Below are 17253 nucleotides of genomic sequence, written 5' to 3' on the forward strand. Positions count from 1 at the left end.
GGAAAAGAGTTAAAGAGTTAAAGAGTAATAAAAAGAAACAGAAGCACAAATAGTAGTCTCTTTGGTGTATTGGTATATAATACAGACCAACACTAATGAAAGAAAATAGACTCTAAATAATCCTAAAAAACAAAAGAAAGATACACTATTCTAACTGACACATAATCAGAGGCATAAACCCACACAAAAATGGCAGTCACTCACTACCACCAGTATCCAACACCAAAGTACAAAACAAAACAATATTTACACTATATATATATATATATATATATATATATATATATATATATATATATATATATATATATATATATATACAGCTACCTAGGCAGGAGGTCATACACACAAATTATACAATTACAAATATAAGCCAAAACCAATTTCTGCAATAGCCAACACCAACAACTGCCTAACTGCCTCCCTTCTTTTCTGCCTCCCTTCTTTTCTGCCTCCAGGAGGGACCTTTATATAGGAGTGGCCAGTGGGCTGGTAGACCTGGAGAGGAATGGAGCGGAGTCAAGTTCCGAAAGGGTGAGGAAACCTGGCAGTGGATCTGGATTCTGACATACACCTAGTGAAAGGAAACACATACATACACACAGACACACATACAGATATGACAGGCTTAAGTTTTTTTAGGAAATGGAACATAACAAAAATCAGAACTTTCTGGCAATCCACAGATTGGATTGAAAACGACAAATTTTAAAAGCACAATGTGCGTTATGCTGCAAGTCTTCAAATTCCCAGTGACTTGCAAGACTATTTATCCACTAAACTATGGCACACTTGTTTATTTGTTGACTTGTATTTGTATTTGTTTAAACTATATCTGTGTCATTTTACTCATTCAATGTCTAAGTTTTATGTTGTATCCTAAATGTTTTATGCCTACAATGGAGGTTAACCAAACAACACTATACACATCCAAACATGTATGAGTGGCATTAAATCGAATTGCATTGAATTGACTAGCTCCACGTTTTCCAGTAGAGCTCATGAGTCCCAGGAAAATTACAGGTAAGTGCTTTGTTTTCTAAGGACAGTCATTGGAAACTAGCAGACGGTCCACCTATTTGGTATACCTGTACAAAATATTCAGTATTCTTAATGGTGTGAGGTGGGACATAAAAATGTGGATCTTCTAGTCAGTGTTTGAGGTCTGGGTTGAAAAAGCATTGTTTTAGTGGAGACCATGCTGTAACAATTAAGTATGTTATTATAACCTCAGGATACATATTAAAGTCACTTTAGCCTTAGAATGTCAAACATGCGGAGGTGCATTATATGTGTGAAAAGGGTTATGACCAGTCAATAAAATTAGATGAATGAGAGCTTGATGCTTTGGGCTTAAAACTTACTCACCAGGCTCTATAAGTACATTGGGTTTTCCTCAAGACTTCAGTTTATTCCAGCACAATCCTTGCTGGCTTGCAGTGACTATGACCATATATCACTTCACAGTAATAGTTGTACTGATATAAGATCAGTTTTGTCTTCCCTTCCTGCACCCAGTTGATCCAAAAGTTGAATCTGGATCAGAATTATCCAGATGTTTTGCTATCCAATATCAGGTAACAGTTGGGACTATATATCACCATGTAGGCCACTAGCTATGTAAAGAACAGGTAAAATAGTTAACATGGGGTCACTGAGTGTTTCTATTTGAAGAGCCAGAAATCAGCACAATAGGCTGATAAAAGATAAAAGCTTATTATGCAATTTTGCCCAGGAGTGTAAATAGCCTATACTACAAATGTATTGTTTGACCAATTTTACCATTTTGATTATATAAAAGGTACCCCAATCCCACCAAGATATTTTTGAACACCACATACTTAAGGTTTGACACAAATTAAAACTAAGATTGGATTATTTGACATTATCCAAGCTAAGAAGCATTTTTGAGCAACCCATTTCCAAGATTTAAACTATTTCAATAGACAAAAGCCAATTAGATTACTTCTGAACAACTGGGCCGTTCTCATTATGGGTAGGCTGTAGAAACAAAATGAATTTGCAACAGCACTGTTATTTTGAAGTGGTCATTACTGGATGTACAAATGATCCCTTGTCTTGGCAACAATCCTCAAACTTTGTTTTTTGACCTATGAGTTCACCACTGCATTGAAAATTATAGGTAAAATATGTAATTTATACTGACAATAGATAAATGTTAGTTGTCACCCTTCATAGCAGTAACATCTTGTTACAGAAAGATCACACTGTCCATAATGGTCACATATTTTATTTATAAACATTACCATCAATCAGTTTAGCTCAGTCACATTTTACAAATGAGATGCACATCTTGCTGTAACAGCTTTGTTGTAAGCCTTATAATTATGAGCTTGTACTTAATGTGACGCTACCCCTCCACCATTAAGAATCCCTGAGAATATAGGAAGTGTCATTTTTAATTTCACAAGGGAAAGAAAAAAAAAATCCCTTTCTCAGATGTACAATGCAGAAATCCTTTATATTCAATATAATCCAACAATTCTTATGCAGAAAAAAAAAAAAAAAAAAAAAAAAAAAAAAAAAGCACATTTGCTTACTTGTGTTCATTTTTAAATGACTCCCCTTCATGTCACATCACATAGTTGGTAAAAATAACGGAATGCCAACTGATTGAAAACTCACAGCCCATGACCACTGCAGAACATGGGTCTACAAGCACAAAATTCATACCACTGTTCCACGATCTTTGGGAAGTTTGCATCAGAATTGACCAATAATTGCATGCAATTGGCCAGTGGACTGAAGAGAAACAGCCATTACATTCACACCAAATACCTTAGATAGGTCAAAGAAAAAACAAACAAACAAAAAAACCCTGGCATCTCAAAGTGCAGATTTCACAATAAGGCAAAGAACGGACTTCCACTTTTATTTTTATTATTATTAATTATAATTAGAGACATTGCCACTGTTTTGCATTGTCATAATGCACAAACGTTTGAATGCAGACTGAATTACCTACTTTATCATGGAGCCTTTCTAACTGAGGCTTGCTGACAATGTAGTATTTTTTACTAGTTAAATATTAAATATTGTTTTACTAGGATAGGAGAAGCACATGTAGTTAACATTTAAGGTGACTTTCACTCAGCTCTTTAAGTCCCTGTGGGAATAGTATTGGAAAAGAAATGTTCATCTGTTTCTCCTTTCTGACGTAAGCCATTAGTGCAGTTTTCTCTGTGCATTGGGCCCCTCTGCATGGATCTCATTTCCACCTGTGAAATCAAAACAAAACAAACAAAAAAAAGAGACTGACTAATGAACCAAAAAGCACATCAGTAATTAGCACCAATAAAGTTAGACGTCATTGTAGTTAATAAAATTGCACATCCATGTCTCATGCACACGCAAGCAGACTCACAAACAAACACACGTGAATTCTGCTAAAAGATTTCTAAATTCTCTTAACATTGGTTCATATTTAAGATTGAATATACAGTATTAGTGATTAAACTTGCTGGTAAACAAGCAGAACAGAGTTCATAAAACAAGGCTGTATTCAAAGTCTGCTGTGTTGTGTGGCATGCGTTTCTTTTGTGAGAAATATAAATCAAATCTACTCTTACTTTTGAAAAATCTTATATCTTTTTAAATAGGACCATGTTAGAACAGACAGACAATCATGTATCAAGTTTAAACCAACTAATTTGTCCAGATTTAAAAGTAAAGCAATCTGGTATGGGCATCTCCCATCCTGCTGAAGAAATACAATCAAACAAGGCCCAATACATGCTGAATAGCACATGTTCATGTATCATTTATATGTCACATTCATGTCGCAGGAACTAGCAAGCAGCAGGGAAAAAAACAAACAAAAAAAAAAAAAACCCAAAACCACAGGGTGAAAAACCGCCTACGATTCTGTAAGGTCACCTAAAGGATGGGTCCTAGGAGACAAAGCATGAAGAGCAGATGAGGAGGAGACAGGACCAGAGAGAGGATACAGGACACTAGAACACAGGGCAGAGTAAATACCTGAGAGGGTTGGGGGTGTGGGGCAGAGAAGAGAAAAGATGACAAATGGACAGCAGCATCAGAAATGTGGCCAAAGATTATATTTATATATTTAAACTAAAACCAAATGTAACGTGTATTAACTAAAAAAATGTTTTCACGTTCAAACGATAGGGGAGGGGCTTAATGTCTGATCATTAAATGTAAAAAGACAACAACTGCTCCAACTGAGCCACCTGACCCTCAACTCACCATGTGTGAGACCATACTGGAAAGTACCATTTGCTGGCCCAGAAAGCATGTCTTTGCAGGTGTGGTTGTGGCAAGGTTTGCCAGCATAAGCTAGCCCAGGGAAGGGCAATGCATGCAGGGGGACTACATTCGTCAAAGCCCCCGACTGTGGAGCATTGGGGTAAGACGGAGCCTGGAGGGACAGAGAGGGTGTGGGGAGGGCCGCATCGCCACAAGAGCCCTCCACAGCAGCCTGTGTAGACACAGATATGTGAATGATCCAACAAACACAAAAAGCAAACAAGATGCCTGTGGCAACACACTTATACCAACAAAACACTACTGGCAGTGGTTCATTACAAACGTGTGCAATATTGACCACCTTGTACAACCAACTTGTCAACTTCTGGATAATACAAAGCAGTGCTAAAATGGCCCAACATAGCTTGTTTATTTTCATTTATATAATTTGCATTTCGTTCACCAAAATACAAGAATTTTACTTTAAACCCACCAAACTACAGAGAAACAATCCTCTGAAGTTATGCTTGTCCCTTTTCTAGGCAAATGTTCCCTTACCCATTTTCATAATAAATGTCTATACAGCAATGTCCCACACAAACATGGCTATCCTTTCACGTATATATAATCAGACACTCACTACTGTCACGGAAACTGGAGCTTTGCAAAACGAGGTTGTAGTGAGCAGTCTGGCCACGCCCTGGACTGCAGTTGTGTCGCCTTCAGCTGCAGCAGGTGGAGATACCAGCGTCAGCTTTTGGGATGTCTTCTCCCCCATAGGAAGCTGACTTGGAGCTGAAGCCCCTCCACAGTTGGACGCAGTCTTCGAAGCCGAACCGACTCCAGAGTCCGTGGCCAATCGTTCACCTGGGCTAGCCAGCAGACTCTCTGCAATGGAGACCGCCTGGGGGTTGGCTGCATTCTTCCCGGTTCCCTCAAGCTCCTCTTCAACATCAAGTTTTTCGCCCTCAATGGAAACCTGATGCCCACCTAATGAGGATCTCCCTCCCTCTCCCCTCAGCTTGGGCAGTGGAGGAGAAAAATAGACTGTTTGTGCACATGGAGGTTTACAGATGGCATGCTGAGGGGCTTGTTGGACAATCAAGGGTAGACTGAGGCGCTTTCGCTGAGCCGTGGCACCACCTAGTGGCCCCTTCATTGCTGACACAGCCTGGACAACGCCAGTTTTCTCAGAGGAAAAGCCAACCTATGGATTAATCAAGCGTGGAAACCGAAGGAAAGGATAGATTCATGTGTTTAATATACAAATATTTTTATAAGGCTCATCTATAGAGTATGTATACCTAACAGGTTGCCATACTTTTAACTGTCAATTGTAAGATGTAATCCATAAGTCCTAGCGCTGTCTCTGTCTAATCCAATTGTAACCAGGCAAATCTATATAAACTATAGTTTGGGTCAGGTTTAAATGTCATTCAATCATTCAATGCCTCTCCATCAAAGCCACATGCAAAAAAACAAAACAAAACCTACCCATGCACTTAGAAAAAGGTCAACGGATAGTGTTGCATCCGATTTCTAAACTTTTACCTTTTTGGATTTTGGAATCATGGATTTCTTCCTTGCCCTGTACAAAAATAGTAACGAAGGGCTATTGTGATTACTACAGAATTTACATCATTTCACTCATGCTGATTTTGAATGGCACAAAACCATGCAACATCTAGGACCGTACTTACACTACACCTGTTATGTGTCCGTGCACTCTGCGGCTCTCGATGAGCAGGATCCTGTGGCCAAGGGCGAGAGATATGGCTGATGTGAAGCACTGTTGGTGTTATACTATGCAGCATCAAGTCTGGAACACTGCACTTTGCTCATTTTGGTGAGCTGGTTTTATAAGTGCTTAACAGTTTATACGTAGCTTATGGAACTACACCGGTTCTTCCTCAAGTGATTTGTTCTCCCTTTGAGGTCACCAAGGGAGTGAGCTTTCAGAGATGGCACTTAAATGATCAGATAAACATCACATCCATCAGTGAAGATGAAGCATATCCTTGAACCTAAAATTTAGTGCCACATATTGAGGTTCTTTCATCTTAGGAACATTTTCCATACTTCAATATTCCTTAACTTAACACACAGTTGTGTGAAGTTCATTTTTAGGTGTTGAAAATGGAAAATTAGCCAGAAATCCATGGTGCATAATATAGCAGAAAACACATATACTGAACTAGGAAGAAGCAGCACTGTTCTAGCAAATGAATTCCTCCTTGTTTAGGGACTGAAATTTACATAATCTAGTACAAGTCTATTCGAAGCACCAAAATTTACAGACTATTGCTTTGGCTGCCTTAGAAGAACAATGGAACTATACATTTCCTTGATCTTCATAAGAAGCAGTTTTAAAAACACAGCACAAAACCTACTATTCATAAACTGACGTGTTTGGATGTTACTATTGCATAAATCAAATCATCATCATCTTGTTTGTAAATCATTTCAGATGTAAATTTCCTCTCCATGTCCCTTGTATTCACTTGAAGGTTTTCAATATGTTCTACAGAATATAAAGTATCAATTGCAATAGCAAACAATACGTTATAGAAAGTTATACGGAGTTCACCTGTACTTGCTTTTTTAGTTCACAACATACCCACAGGTGGCTCATGGGAGTCCATGAAATATAGAAGGAGCAGAGCATTACCGGGATTGCATCCATCCTTTGGGCCACAGTGGCTTTACTTCAGCTTCCAGGAAAGTTCTTAGGTATTCCTCCAAGCTGGGGCCTGTGATGGCTTCAAGTTCATAGCTGCTCATCTTCAGTCTCACAACCTCACCCAGCAATTCCCTGCAAGCACACCAATCTGTAAAGCAAGCATGCGCAAAGAAGCTGCACAAGGAAAAGTTCACCCCTTCCCATAAAACCAACCAACCATCCAGCATACCTGCAGATAGTTACTTATTTGTCAATATTGGCCAATTTAGTTTAATATGCAACCACACACATGAACCATGTATTTATTGGTAGATAACCTGATTTCCTCTGTCCATCTGAACCTCTTGCGAGGCCCAAAGATCCGTTTTCCACTTTTGTCATCATCTTCTTCATCTGATCCATCTATTGCCCTCTGCTCTTTTTCAGCCTCCAATCTAAAGAAAATAAATACTTTTCAGGCTGGAATGATTCATTACAACCGTCATATATTTTTGATGTTTGTGTGAATGGAACAGCAGTCAATGAGAAAGATGCACTATACACCACCAGGGCTGTATACAGGGGCCACTATACACCACTGGGGCTGCATACTTTGCAGCTCTGGCTTCTGAGTGAGCTTGGCAGTTGCCATTGAAACGGTCAATCTGCTCTGGCATGGTTCGCGCAACTGCCCCTTCTAGTCTTAGTAGCAGATCCCTCAGCTGATCATCCTGATAATAGACAGTTCCATAAAAAAAGTATGTAAAGAACATTTGATAAAGTACATTCATGAAACAGCATTACTATAAATTATATAAAGTTACATCTAGAAATAAGGGGTCTTCCTCAGCAGTGTATATAGGGTCAGCAGATTAGGGTCTCATGAATGAAATCTCACATGACCCAACTTGCATGAGAAATTATAGATGGTTATGTATACAGGGAGGACTTGGTATAGCACTTACAGCTTTTCTTCTGACTTTACTGCACAGAATCCAGTGAAATTGTCCATTCTTGTTATAAGTCCTCCAAATATTTTATAAGACTGTGGTGCGCATACACACTCAATATCCATATAGTATATAAAACATTCGTTGTTTTTTTTTTGGAATAGCTTCTGTTCATGTCCACAATTTAGACATGAAAAAGCACTGAAAACAACTGAGAGCATGATCTAAAAGTGTGTGTGAGCATTCAAGTTTATGTAATCCCATAAGTGAAGTGCTCTTCTCCAGAGAATCTGAACTCTTCAGCCATTTTAAATTATTTTTGTGTTTTATTTTGCTTGTGTTCTTTCATTAGATTAACTCATTAGCAATATATTTCAGGGCCTTTCTGCACAACCAACATATCTCATCTTATATTATTGCTATTTATTATTTTCTCCCTCTTGGCAGTGTTGGGTTCCCAACTTCCTGTGTATGTACAAATTTAAGCAGCCTTATGATTTTTCACTCCAAGTTTTGGCAAAGCAGGTTACTGACCAGGTGAAGAAGATGGAGTTTCTTAGCCCTCTTAAGAAGAGTGGTTTTCTTGCAGGAAAGCTGTGATGCCAGGTAGGAGAAGATTCTAGAACGTACCTTATCAGGGAATTCTTTGGACTTAACTTCCACACTAAAATATGCCCATAGACAAACAAAAAGAATGGAAACAAGTGAGTTTAAATATTAAGAAAATTGCTTGTAAAGATTTACTTACCGCCACATATGAAAAAAAGAAAAAGAACTGCAAACTGTCCATAGCTTGCATGAGACATAGATACTTTTCCCACTTACTGCAGTAGAACGTTGTTTATTTCAGGAGCAAGAGCCTCCAACTTTTTCTCGCCTTCAATTTCTTTGGTTACCTAGTGGAGCAAATTTTAGACAGAATGCCTTAGTTCTCAATTGCCCCCACCCCTTGATCAAATCCAACCCTTCTGACTTCACATTTGTAAAGTTGTGCACTCCTCCCCCACAGGTTATTAACAATCCATCATTATGGCAGCTACAGAAATAAAGAACTGGCAGTGTTTGCCTTCAATTCATAGATTGTTGGAAGTTGAAGGCTGTTTATGATTAAGATGAGAAAGTAAAGGCTGTATCTGGCCTGCCATGTCTGTAAAGATGTGCATGGGATAGAAAAGCTAGCAGTGATGGAAATTTAAGGCATATGGATTTGAAAAGCATTTTGAAAATTTATTTTCAGAGCTGTGTGAACTCAAATCTCCTTCAAGCTGAAACAGAAAAAAAAAAGCCTACACCACCCACAATCCAAATTTGTGCAACTTTGTGTGTGTGATCATTAAGATATTAATATACATCTATCCGCCACGCCACCCCCCCCCCCCCCCCCCAAAGGAGTATATAAACTTAAACCCATCAGCTTTACTGCAATAGAGCCAAAAATACCTGACAAAGTTCTTGGATGCATAGCAATAGCATAGGAGGTAATCCCTCAGGGAGTGAAACAGATGCCTTGGTAGGCTGGAATACAACTCGAGTTTCTCGGTTCTCCTCCAAATCTGGAGGAGCAGTGCTGTGCTCCTCAGTCAAAAGCCCATCAAGGTCAAAGTCTTGGTCCACAGCCTTCACCGCTTGGAGGAGCTCATCCGCACTGGCCGAACCAATGAGCGTCAAGAGCGGATCTTCTGGAGCCTCTTCTGGGATAGCAAAGGCCCAGTCAGCCGGAGTAGGAAGTCCGTCACTGCCCTTCACATTGAACATCTGCAGCTGCTGAAGCTTCTCCTTGTGAAATTTTCTAAGCATGCCATCAATACTCTGTGGCTTGGTGCTTTTCTTTTTCTTTTTCTTTTCTTCTGGTGACATGCCAGGCAGTGTGCTGTAGAAAAAGAGTACAAATTCAAAAGCATAGTAACTTTACCAAGTAACTAACAAGAGATCTTGCCGAACCCACATCTGGCACTGCTCTGGTAAACTCAAATGCTGCTATGTGAAATGAAAAACAGAACTGGGCTTATGTTTGTTGGGTGAACATCGGAATGGACTGCACAATCACATGAACAATAAGTTAATGAAACTAAACTTATTCAAAATATAAATGATTTAATATCTGAAATTACCTTTTTTTCGAATTTTCATTCTCTGGCTGCAAATCCTCTTTTCTCTTCTTGTTCGTCCTGCCCTCACCTTCTTTGAGTTTCCGTTTCTGTGTTGAACAAATAAAAGAACCCTTGTTTACACCCTTGATTTCATGCATAAAATGCAGTTTAAACTGACTGATACCCAAATAAACAGAGCACATTAATCATTGCAATAAGAGAGAGAGAGAAAAAAAAAAAAGCATAAATCACACAAAGGCATAGCAAAAAATAAAAGCTTAAAGCTTCAAAACTGAGTTCGTGCTTAAACCTGCAATTAGCCTAAAAAAATATAGACTATGATTCTCAAAATTGGAACTTGTACATGTAGGGTTGACCAGTTGTCTTCTTGACCCATTGTGTGTAGGTTAGTTCTGCTCAAGTGCCATAGAAGGCTGGGAGTTTTGGACAGAGGGATGTCAATCAAGGATGCTCATTAGAATATTAGGACCATGACTCCAGAGTTCTTAGATTTTTAGAGCTCAGTTTCATAATACATCTATAATTGTTTTTTTCCTCCTATTCACACTTTTCTGCATGTTTATTGCAATGCAATATTGTACACCATTTCCTGGGACTTCACAAATTAAATCTTTTTTGGGGGGAAAAAATAAATAAATAAATAATAATAATAATAATGTAATCTGGGTTTAAGGCTAAACAATTGCCCCTTGAACCATGTTTAGTCCAAGTGAGTAGCTGCAAAGCGTGTCAGGTTCTCCAATACTATAGAGATCAGTGAGGTTGTTTTATGCATGATACACACCCCCCCCCCCCCAAAAAAAAAGCGGAGGGGGGAGACCAATGTCTCGAATTTTAGTTGTTGACAAATACTGAGAGAAATGTAGAAATATCAGACACTGGAGCATGTATTCACAGTACATATGGTAAATGGCTAGATATGTGAAAGAAGTTCATTTTAAATCTTTGCACTTGAAGCCATCTACAATTCCAGCAGCCAGACTGCCCTTTTAGCAATCTTTACAGAAAATAGACATTTTGCCAACACATTTGAATGCTGTTCAAAAGTATAAAATGAGAGCCATTATTACATTTAAATTAATTTAAAATACATTTTTATCTTGCTCAATTATTGCATTTGGGACATACTCAACTTCCCAGGATTTTTAAAGTCATCTGTGACTTAATGAATGCACTTGCCAGCCATTTTAAATACAGCAAAGGACTATGAATGCCTACACACCTTGAACTTAATGTTATTCTCAAAGTCATCCATCTCATTTTCTTCACCTTCCTCAAAAGCCTGGCGAAAATGTAGAATTCCAGAATTGATGTAAAATCCTCCATACTTGGTTGAAAGGGAGGCTGGAACCAGCTCGTCATACTTGGGAAATTGATGGGCGCACAAAAACAAAAGCTATTGCAATTCACTGGACTCTCTGAAACACTGTTCACATTATAAGAGATCGCGCAGGGTTAGTTCTCTTATTTATTCATGACAAAAATAAGCTGCAATCTGCTGCCTGCAAAGAATGTGTGTGACAAAACTTTTAAAAAAGACTTGAAAGTATGGTCAATAGACAAAGTTTTCAGCATGTACCCATAAACAGGAACCAGTACTTAGCATATCCACATGTACCAAAGGGAGCCAAACAATTTTGCATTGAAATCTGAATAGGGGAGAATATTTTAAACACAAAGAAAACATAGTATTGCCTGTACCAAATTAGTTCACATGCTTCATGAAAGAAAAGTTAAACAGAAGCACACTAGACTGAGACTCACTGCCTCAGAGTTGTCAATAAAAGAGTCGGTTTCATCATATCCGTAACCCATATCCACTAAATCTTGCCATCTGTCTTTTCGCCGTGTAGGAGGTTCACCCTAAAAAAATAAATGAATAAATAAAAGTTTTCCCCCTTTTTTAGTTTAAGCAATATTAAAATGGAATTTAAAAAAAGCATACTGACAAAATGTGAAAACAATTATAAACATGTTAGCTCATCTTAAAGAAACCTCATGACTTTAAAGGCTTTCTTGGTTTAAGATGCTTATTTTTAGTTTCAAATGGAAAGTTCCCAATCATATATAAAGTCCTAGGACCAAGGAAAGGCTTTATAAATCTCGTTACTCACTGGCAGAGTCAAACTAATAACTCTGCTTTAGGGAAACAATAAAGTGGCCTTGTGCAATGCAACATACCTTAAAGAGAAACTGTGAAAATACTTTATTAAAATTTACTTCTGAAACTCCCCAATTCAGAGCAGCTAGGATCTATATTTGTAGATGAGGCTTTACCCTCAACCAGGGTCTAGTGGCTTAGACATACTACAACATTTTAATATGGTGGTAGGGTTACATCTGTTTGTAATTGCTTTGGTGCTCAACAAATGTCCTAACTTGAACATAAACCATGTTTAACCAGCTAACAAAATTCATGACTCTGCATTTTGCTTTTTTTATACAGGTTCTTTGTGGAATAGTGTTACTCACATATTTCTCCTCAAACTTTCTAGCCAGGTACTCCAGCTCATCTCTCTCCTTGTCCGTTACCGCCTCATCCAAAGCGTTGAGCCTGGTTTCAGCTGTCACCTTCAAAATGGAAAGAAGAGAGAAGTGCATTATTCCAGCTGATTTGGCTTAATTGGAATCTACTTCAGTGAACTTCGCGTGATCTTTAGACGTGAAAACCTTTGGCACGGATTACTGAAAATGTTCAGCCGCTTTACCTTCACTTTGATAAGTTCAGGATAGTAAAATTCTGGGCAACGTCGCTCATCAGACTCGAAAAGGACCAGTTCGATTCTATCTGAAGCTGAAGTCTCCGTCCGCGGTAATTCAGCAGCGACTACATCCTGTTTGGGAAATTCTTCATGGACATGGCTGGTACAGATAGTATGGAGGAGAGTGGCCTCGTTTGAAAGTGTAGTCAGTTGGATTCTCCGCGGTGCAGCCATTGCACACATCGGCGCCCGTCTTCGGTCCTCCAGGCACAGGTGCGCCGAGTTAAGTTATTTGGAAAGCCAATAAAATACAGCCAAGATGTCACTTCATCCGCCATAAAAAGGAAGTTAAATACATACATGTTGTAGCATTTTCCGAGAGCAATTAGCTAGGCTATAAAGGCAGACAAAGCTAGTAAATAAAAAGACGTAGAATTAATCAGACCTCAATCCACCAGCTAGCTCTTATGGCATTCAGCACATGACTATGTTTTCTACAATCAAATTTATCTGTACCACGTAGAATCGCCGAATTATTAGCTGTCTTTTGCACGGCATCGTTTCATAAGTCTTGCGAAACCTTTTGGTAATTTATTTGTGTGTGCCCTACGGCCTTATTTTTCACTGACAGACAGCACGATACATCTGAAACAAACATCATTACGCCAGTTCACAAATAGACAGCAACGTGGAGAATACAGCCGTTTTTTCAAATGCAAAATGACACCAAAAACGTCGACTCGTTTATAGCGAACGCACTGCACACAGGTTTTGAAACGACAGCTAAGAGCAAAATCAAAATTCCCCAATAGTAGCTGTACCCGCATCCTTCCCCAAAAATCAAATCAGGACGTCTTCATTGGACGGAGTATCGCAGGTCGCTATATCGTCATCAGAATGCGCCCCTGTTCTACATAATAATGCAGTAAATAACCTAAAACAAATATCTACTGAAACAATTATATTATTTATTTGCATTTTTCATTGCACATATATTATCATACAATCCTAATGTCACAGCCTGCCAAGCGGTCTCATTTTATTCATGTAGCCTAGCTTGCTGTCAGACACGAATAGCCTAATTCAAACCTGACACAGTACCTTTCAGTATAGTAATACTGTGGAAGACCCTAATATAGTAGACAAGTGCAGTAATGCATGAGGAGGAATGCGTGATAACAATAGATCCTTTCAGTGCTACATGTAAATTTATTAACAAAGCCCCTGAAATAACTATAACAAAGGGGATCATCACGCATTCTTCCTCACACATTATTGCAGGTGTTGTCTACTGTATTACTTGCAAGAGATGCCAAATGCCATAAATGTTAATGTAATCAACTTTTCATTGCAGAAACCAGGAGAAAGCTTGCTGGTTGTTTTTGTTGAACACCTCCACACAATCAAATTTAAAGATTTGTCATTACCAGTGGCAAAATATTTATTGCTAATGGACATTGCATGCCATTTGTTGCTATGGCAGCAATGAAGTGAGAAAACTCAAAGAACAAGAACTAATCTACAATATTGGAACTTTAGAACCCCATGTAATTAATGTTATTTCTTTTTTAATATTTACTTTTTCTAATATACTATTTATTTCTTATATTAGTATAATAAGATCTACCTCATAACTTCAAAAGCACTTTCCATTCATATCTGATGAAAGACCTCTGTCCAAAACATTCTGATTCTTTGGAAACCTTGTATACTTCACCACAATCTCTACATCCTTCAACTTCCATCCTCATTATTACCATATTCAATATTATAATCAAGGGTATACAGTATCAAACACTGTGGACACAATTTCTACTACAAGCAATGACTAAAAACAAGTGCTAATATGTTTGGCAAAGTCCAGTGCAGATTCAGAGTATATAGCTTAGAATAAATGCTTTGGGTGTTTAAAGTCTTTGTTTCGGGCTTGTTTTCATTAAGGCTGCATGATTCATATCTTATCAACAGAGGGCAGCAGAGTCCACTGAAAGAAAGAGAATAGCAACAAATGTGATCAGTCTTAACAGCAAGTTCCCAGTGCACGCCTGGTTCATGACCATGATAGAGCATCAGAGTTGTTTCTGTGTGCTGTTACATTGTACAAGCCTGGTGAAAAACAAGACTGTTAAAATTTGTTTGTTGAATGAAATATCCCAGCTTTGTCACTCATGTGAATCGTTCGCATCAAAAGCAATAACTCTCAGATATGATCTCAAATATTTTTGCCAGTACTGCTTATGTCAATGCAATTTGGCATTAAATGTCAATCCTGTCAAAACCTAAACACAACTGATACAGGTTTTGAAAGATTGCAAATCAGGAATTCTTATAGCTTGATGTATTTACTGGCCCAGTGGGAGTAGTACAGAGTAGCACAGTAGTACCTTTCCTTAGAGATCAGTTACCATTGTTTGTACCCAGAACACCCCAGACAGATGACTGCAGACATCTGTTGGAAGACAAGCTGTTCTTGGTTTAGTAAATAGCAAGTGATTTATAAGGTATGGACTCTACATTTTTATGAAATCACTGTGCAGAAGAATTAATATTGCATTTCTGCAATAGTTTGGCACTGGAGTTACAATATAAGAACATTTAAGTATAATGGGTTTTATATCTGCAGGTGGATGGTGTCAAACTTTATCTCAGTTCTGCTATAATGAGTTACATATGGAATGTGCTTAAGCAGACATTAAAGTCAAAGGCCGTGTGTTAATCTGCCAGATGGTAACACACCTGATTTGCCATCACTGCCTGTCCCTTTCTTTCACTTCTGAGAGATACAGTATGTGAACACATACACACAGACACATACAACCACTTTGGATTGTTATTACAAATGTCCATAATTTCCATTTATTACAAATTTTAGTAGTTGGCATCTACAATATAATTTATTTACCATTTAATGATATTTACCTCACATTAACCATTGTTAACATTGAGTTTCGGCCAGAGGAGGATGCCCAACCCCCCCCCCCCCCCCCCCCCATTTGAGTCTTGGTTCCTCTCAGGGTTTCTTCCTGATGCTCTAGGGAGTTTTTTCCTTTCCACTGTCACCCTTGGCTTGCTCACTGGGGGATTGGACTTGAACATTTGTAAAGCTGCTTTGTGACAACATCTGTTATAAAAAGCGCTATATAAATACATTTTGAGTTTTGCTCGAAAGGGTGATCTGAGTTTAAACGATCTAAAATGTTACTACCATAATTGCTATATCACTACTACCCTGTTCTAGAGTTCGCGCCCTTTGTAAGCTATTTTAACATCTGGATACATTAGGATTCACTTCGCTGGTCTGCATTTTATAAACTAAAGATCCAAAATTGAATCTGACAATTACAAAGGCACCCTAATTAAAGTCTGTCGCTATTCATTCTGTTAGCTAAATTCTACGCAAAGTGACTCTCTCGCTCGCTCGCTCTGTCTCATAAGATCAATCTTCCTCTTTCCTGCTAACTTGCAGTCAGACATACTGGACTCACTGTCAAAGGCACGAGAAGTTATGCAAAAAGGGAGATTTTACGCGTTACTTCTTGTGGTTTGTATGTTTCTGTAGTTTTTGTGAGCGTGTGTGTGTGAGAGAGAGAGAGAGAGAGAGAGAGAGAGAGAGAGAGAGAGAGAGAGAGAGAGAGAGAGAGAGAGAGAGACGCGTGTGTGTAAGAATAGAGGAAGGATCAGATTGCAGCTCTTTTGTTTAACCAGACTCCGTTTCAATAAGCTAATGGAGCGGAAGAGATTGGCGCCCCGCGGCTCGAGAAGGCCGACAGAAGCGCCGAATAAAAAAAGGTGTCAATAAATGTGTGAAGGACAATGAACTAAAACACACACGGCCTGTAAGGAACACAAAGAGGGACAGATGGGGAAAGAGAAGGGAGGGGAGGTCCGAAAAGTGACAGGACCCCTCAGTGTTTCATCAAAGCACAGAGAAAGTCAGAATGTAGTCCCCAAATGATTTAAAACGCTCAGGGACTTGAGTCCCCAAAGTGTATAATTCAGTCCTTTATTAACTTGAGCAAACATGAGCGGTTTTTAATTAAACAGTCAGATCCGGGCAAAACGACCAAGGTCGCTAATTAAAGGGTAGTTTAGGAGCACAACTTACCCTTAAGGATGCATACAACAAATAACCCCCGAACCGTACCCGATGGTGACTTTGAGATATATTTTGGATTGTCGTAATTCGCTCCAACTGTTCTGTCCAGTCCTTACTCCAGAGACTGCGCTTACATATTCTTTTCTGTCATTAAAATATCTGCTCATAGGCCTAATAAATAAAGATGAATGTTTCAAATGAGGCCAGTTTTGACGGCTGGATTACATTTTTCCATGGTCATGAAAGATGTCCTTCGATTTGATTGTGGTTACACGCAAATTGTGTATATTTAAGGAGAACGATTATTGCTCCGGGACCCATTACCACAGTTCTGTCTGTCTAATTGATAACTGTCCTAATCATTCTGTAATTATCTCCCCTTCTCTCGATGGTATTACATGTTAGTTGTATTACGAAAATATAAGAACCACGGAGGTATACATAAGATATGGTATATAGTTTACAAATAAACTGATTTCAAGTTCTTTGACCGCTCTTTACATTT

The 17253-nt window shown here is 38.6% G+C and overlaps 1 protein-coding gene across 7 annotated transcripts; it reads right to left on the reverse strand.

The window, feature by feature from the left end:
• Positions 1–2235: 2235 nt before the first annotated feature.
• ubn1 (ubinuclein 1) lies at positions 2236–13486 on the reverse strand. Of its 7 annotated transcripts, none has more exons than XM_027006163.2 (17): positions 12659–13486; positions 12423–12521; positions 11715–11813; positions 11173–11313; positions 9951–10036; positions 9280–9709; positions 8665–8735; positions 8374–8503; positions 7502–7620; positions 7228–7344; positions 6899–7042; positions 5931–5981; positions 5782–5818; positions 4871–5251; positions 4231–4462; positions 3898–3999; positions 2236–3239 (listed from the first exon to the last, which is right to left on the reverse strand). In XM_027006163.2, the coding sequence occupies exons 1-17, from the start codon at positions 12893–12895 to the stop codon at positions 3187–3189; spliced, it is 2529 nt and encodes an 842-aa protein (XP_026861964.2). In that variant the 5' UTR covers positions 12896–13486; the 3' UTR covers positions 2236–3186. The 7 variants fall into 7 exon arrangements, with proteins under 7 accessions (XP_026861964.2, XP_026861961.2, XP_026861960.2 ...); XM_027006160.2 differs by having other exon boundaries at positions 3898–3974; positions 4871–5437; XM_027006159.2 differs by having other exon boundaries at positions 4871–5437.
• Positions 13487–17253: the final 3767 nt, after the last annotated feature.

The sequence above is a fragment of the Electrophorus electricus genome, chromosome 16 (assembly GCF_013358815.1).
Source record: "Electrophorus electricus isolate fEleEle1 chromosome 16, fEleEle1.pri, whole genome shotgun sequence".
NCBI classification, from domain to species: Eukaryota; Metazoa; Chordata; class Actinopteri; order Gymnotiformes; family Gymnotidae; genus Electrophorus; species Electrophorus electricus.

Excerpts from the sequence above, each read along its gene's own strand:
- ubn1 (XM_027006159.2), bottom strand. The coding sequence starts at position 12,895 with ATGTGTGCAATGGCTGCACCGCGGAGAATCCAACTGACTACACTTTCA. Across the intron at positions 10,037-11,172 it reads AGAATAACATTAAGTTCAAG|AAACGGAAACTCAAAGAAGG; the intron begins GTGTGTAGGCAT and ends TGTTCAACACAG. Across the intron at positions 8,504-8,664 it reads ATAAACAACGTTCTACTGCA|TGTGGAAGTTAAGTCCAAAG; the intron begins GTAAGTGGGAAA and ends GGCATATTTTAG.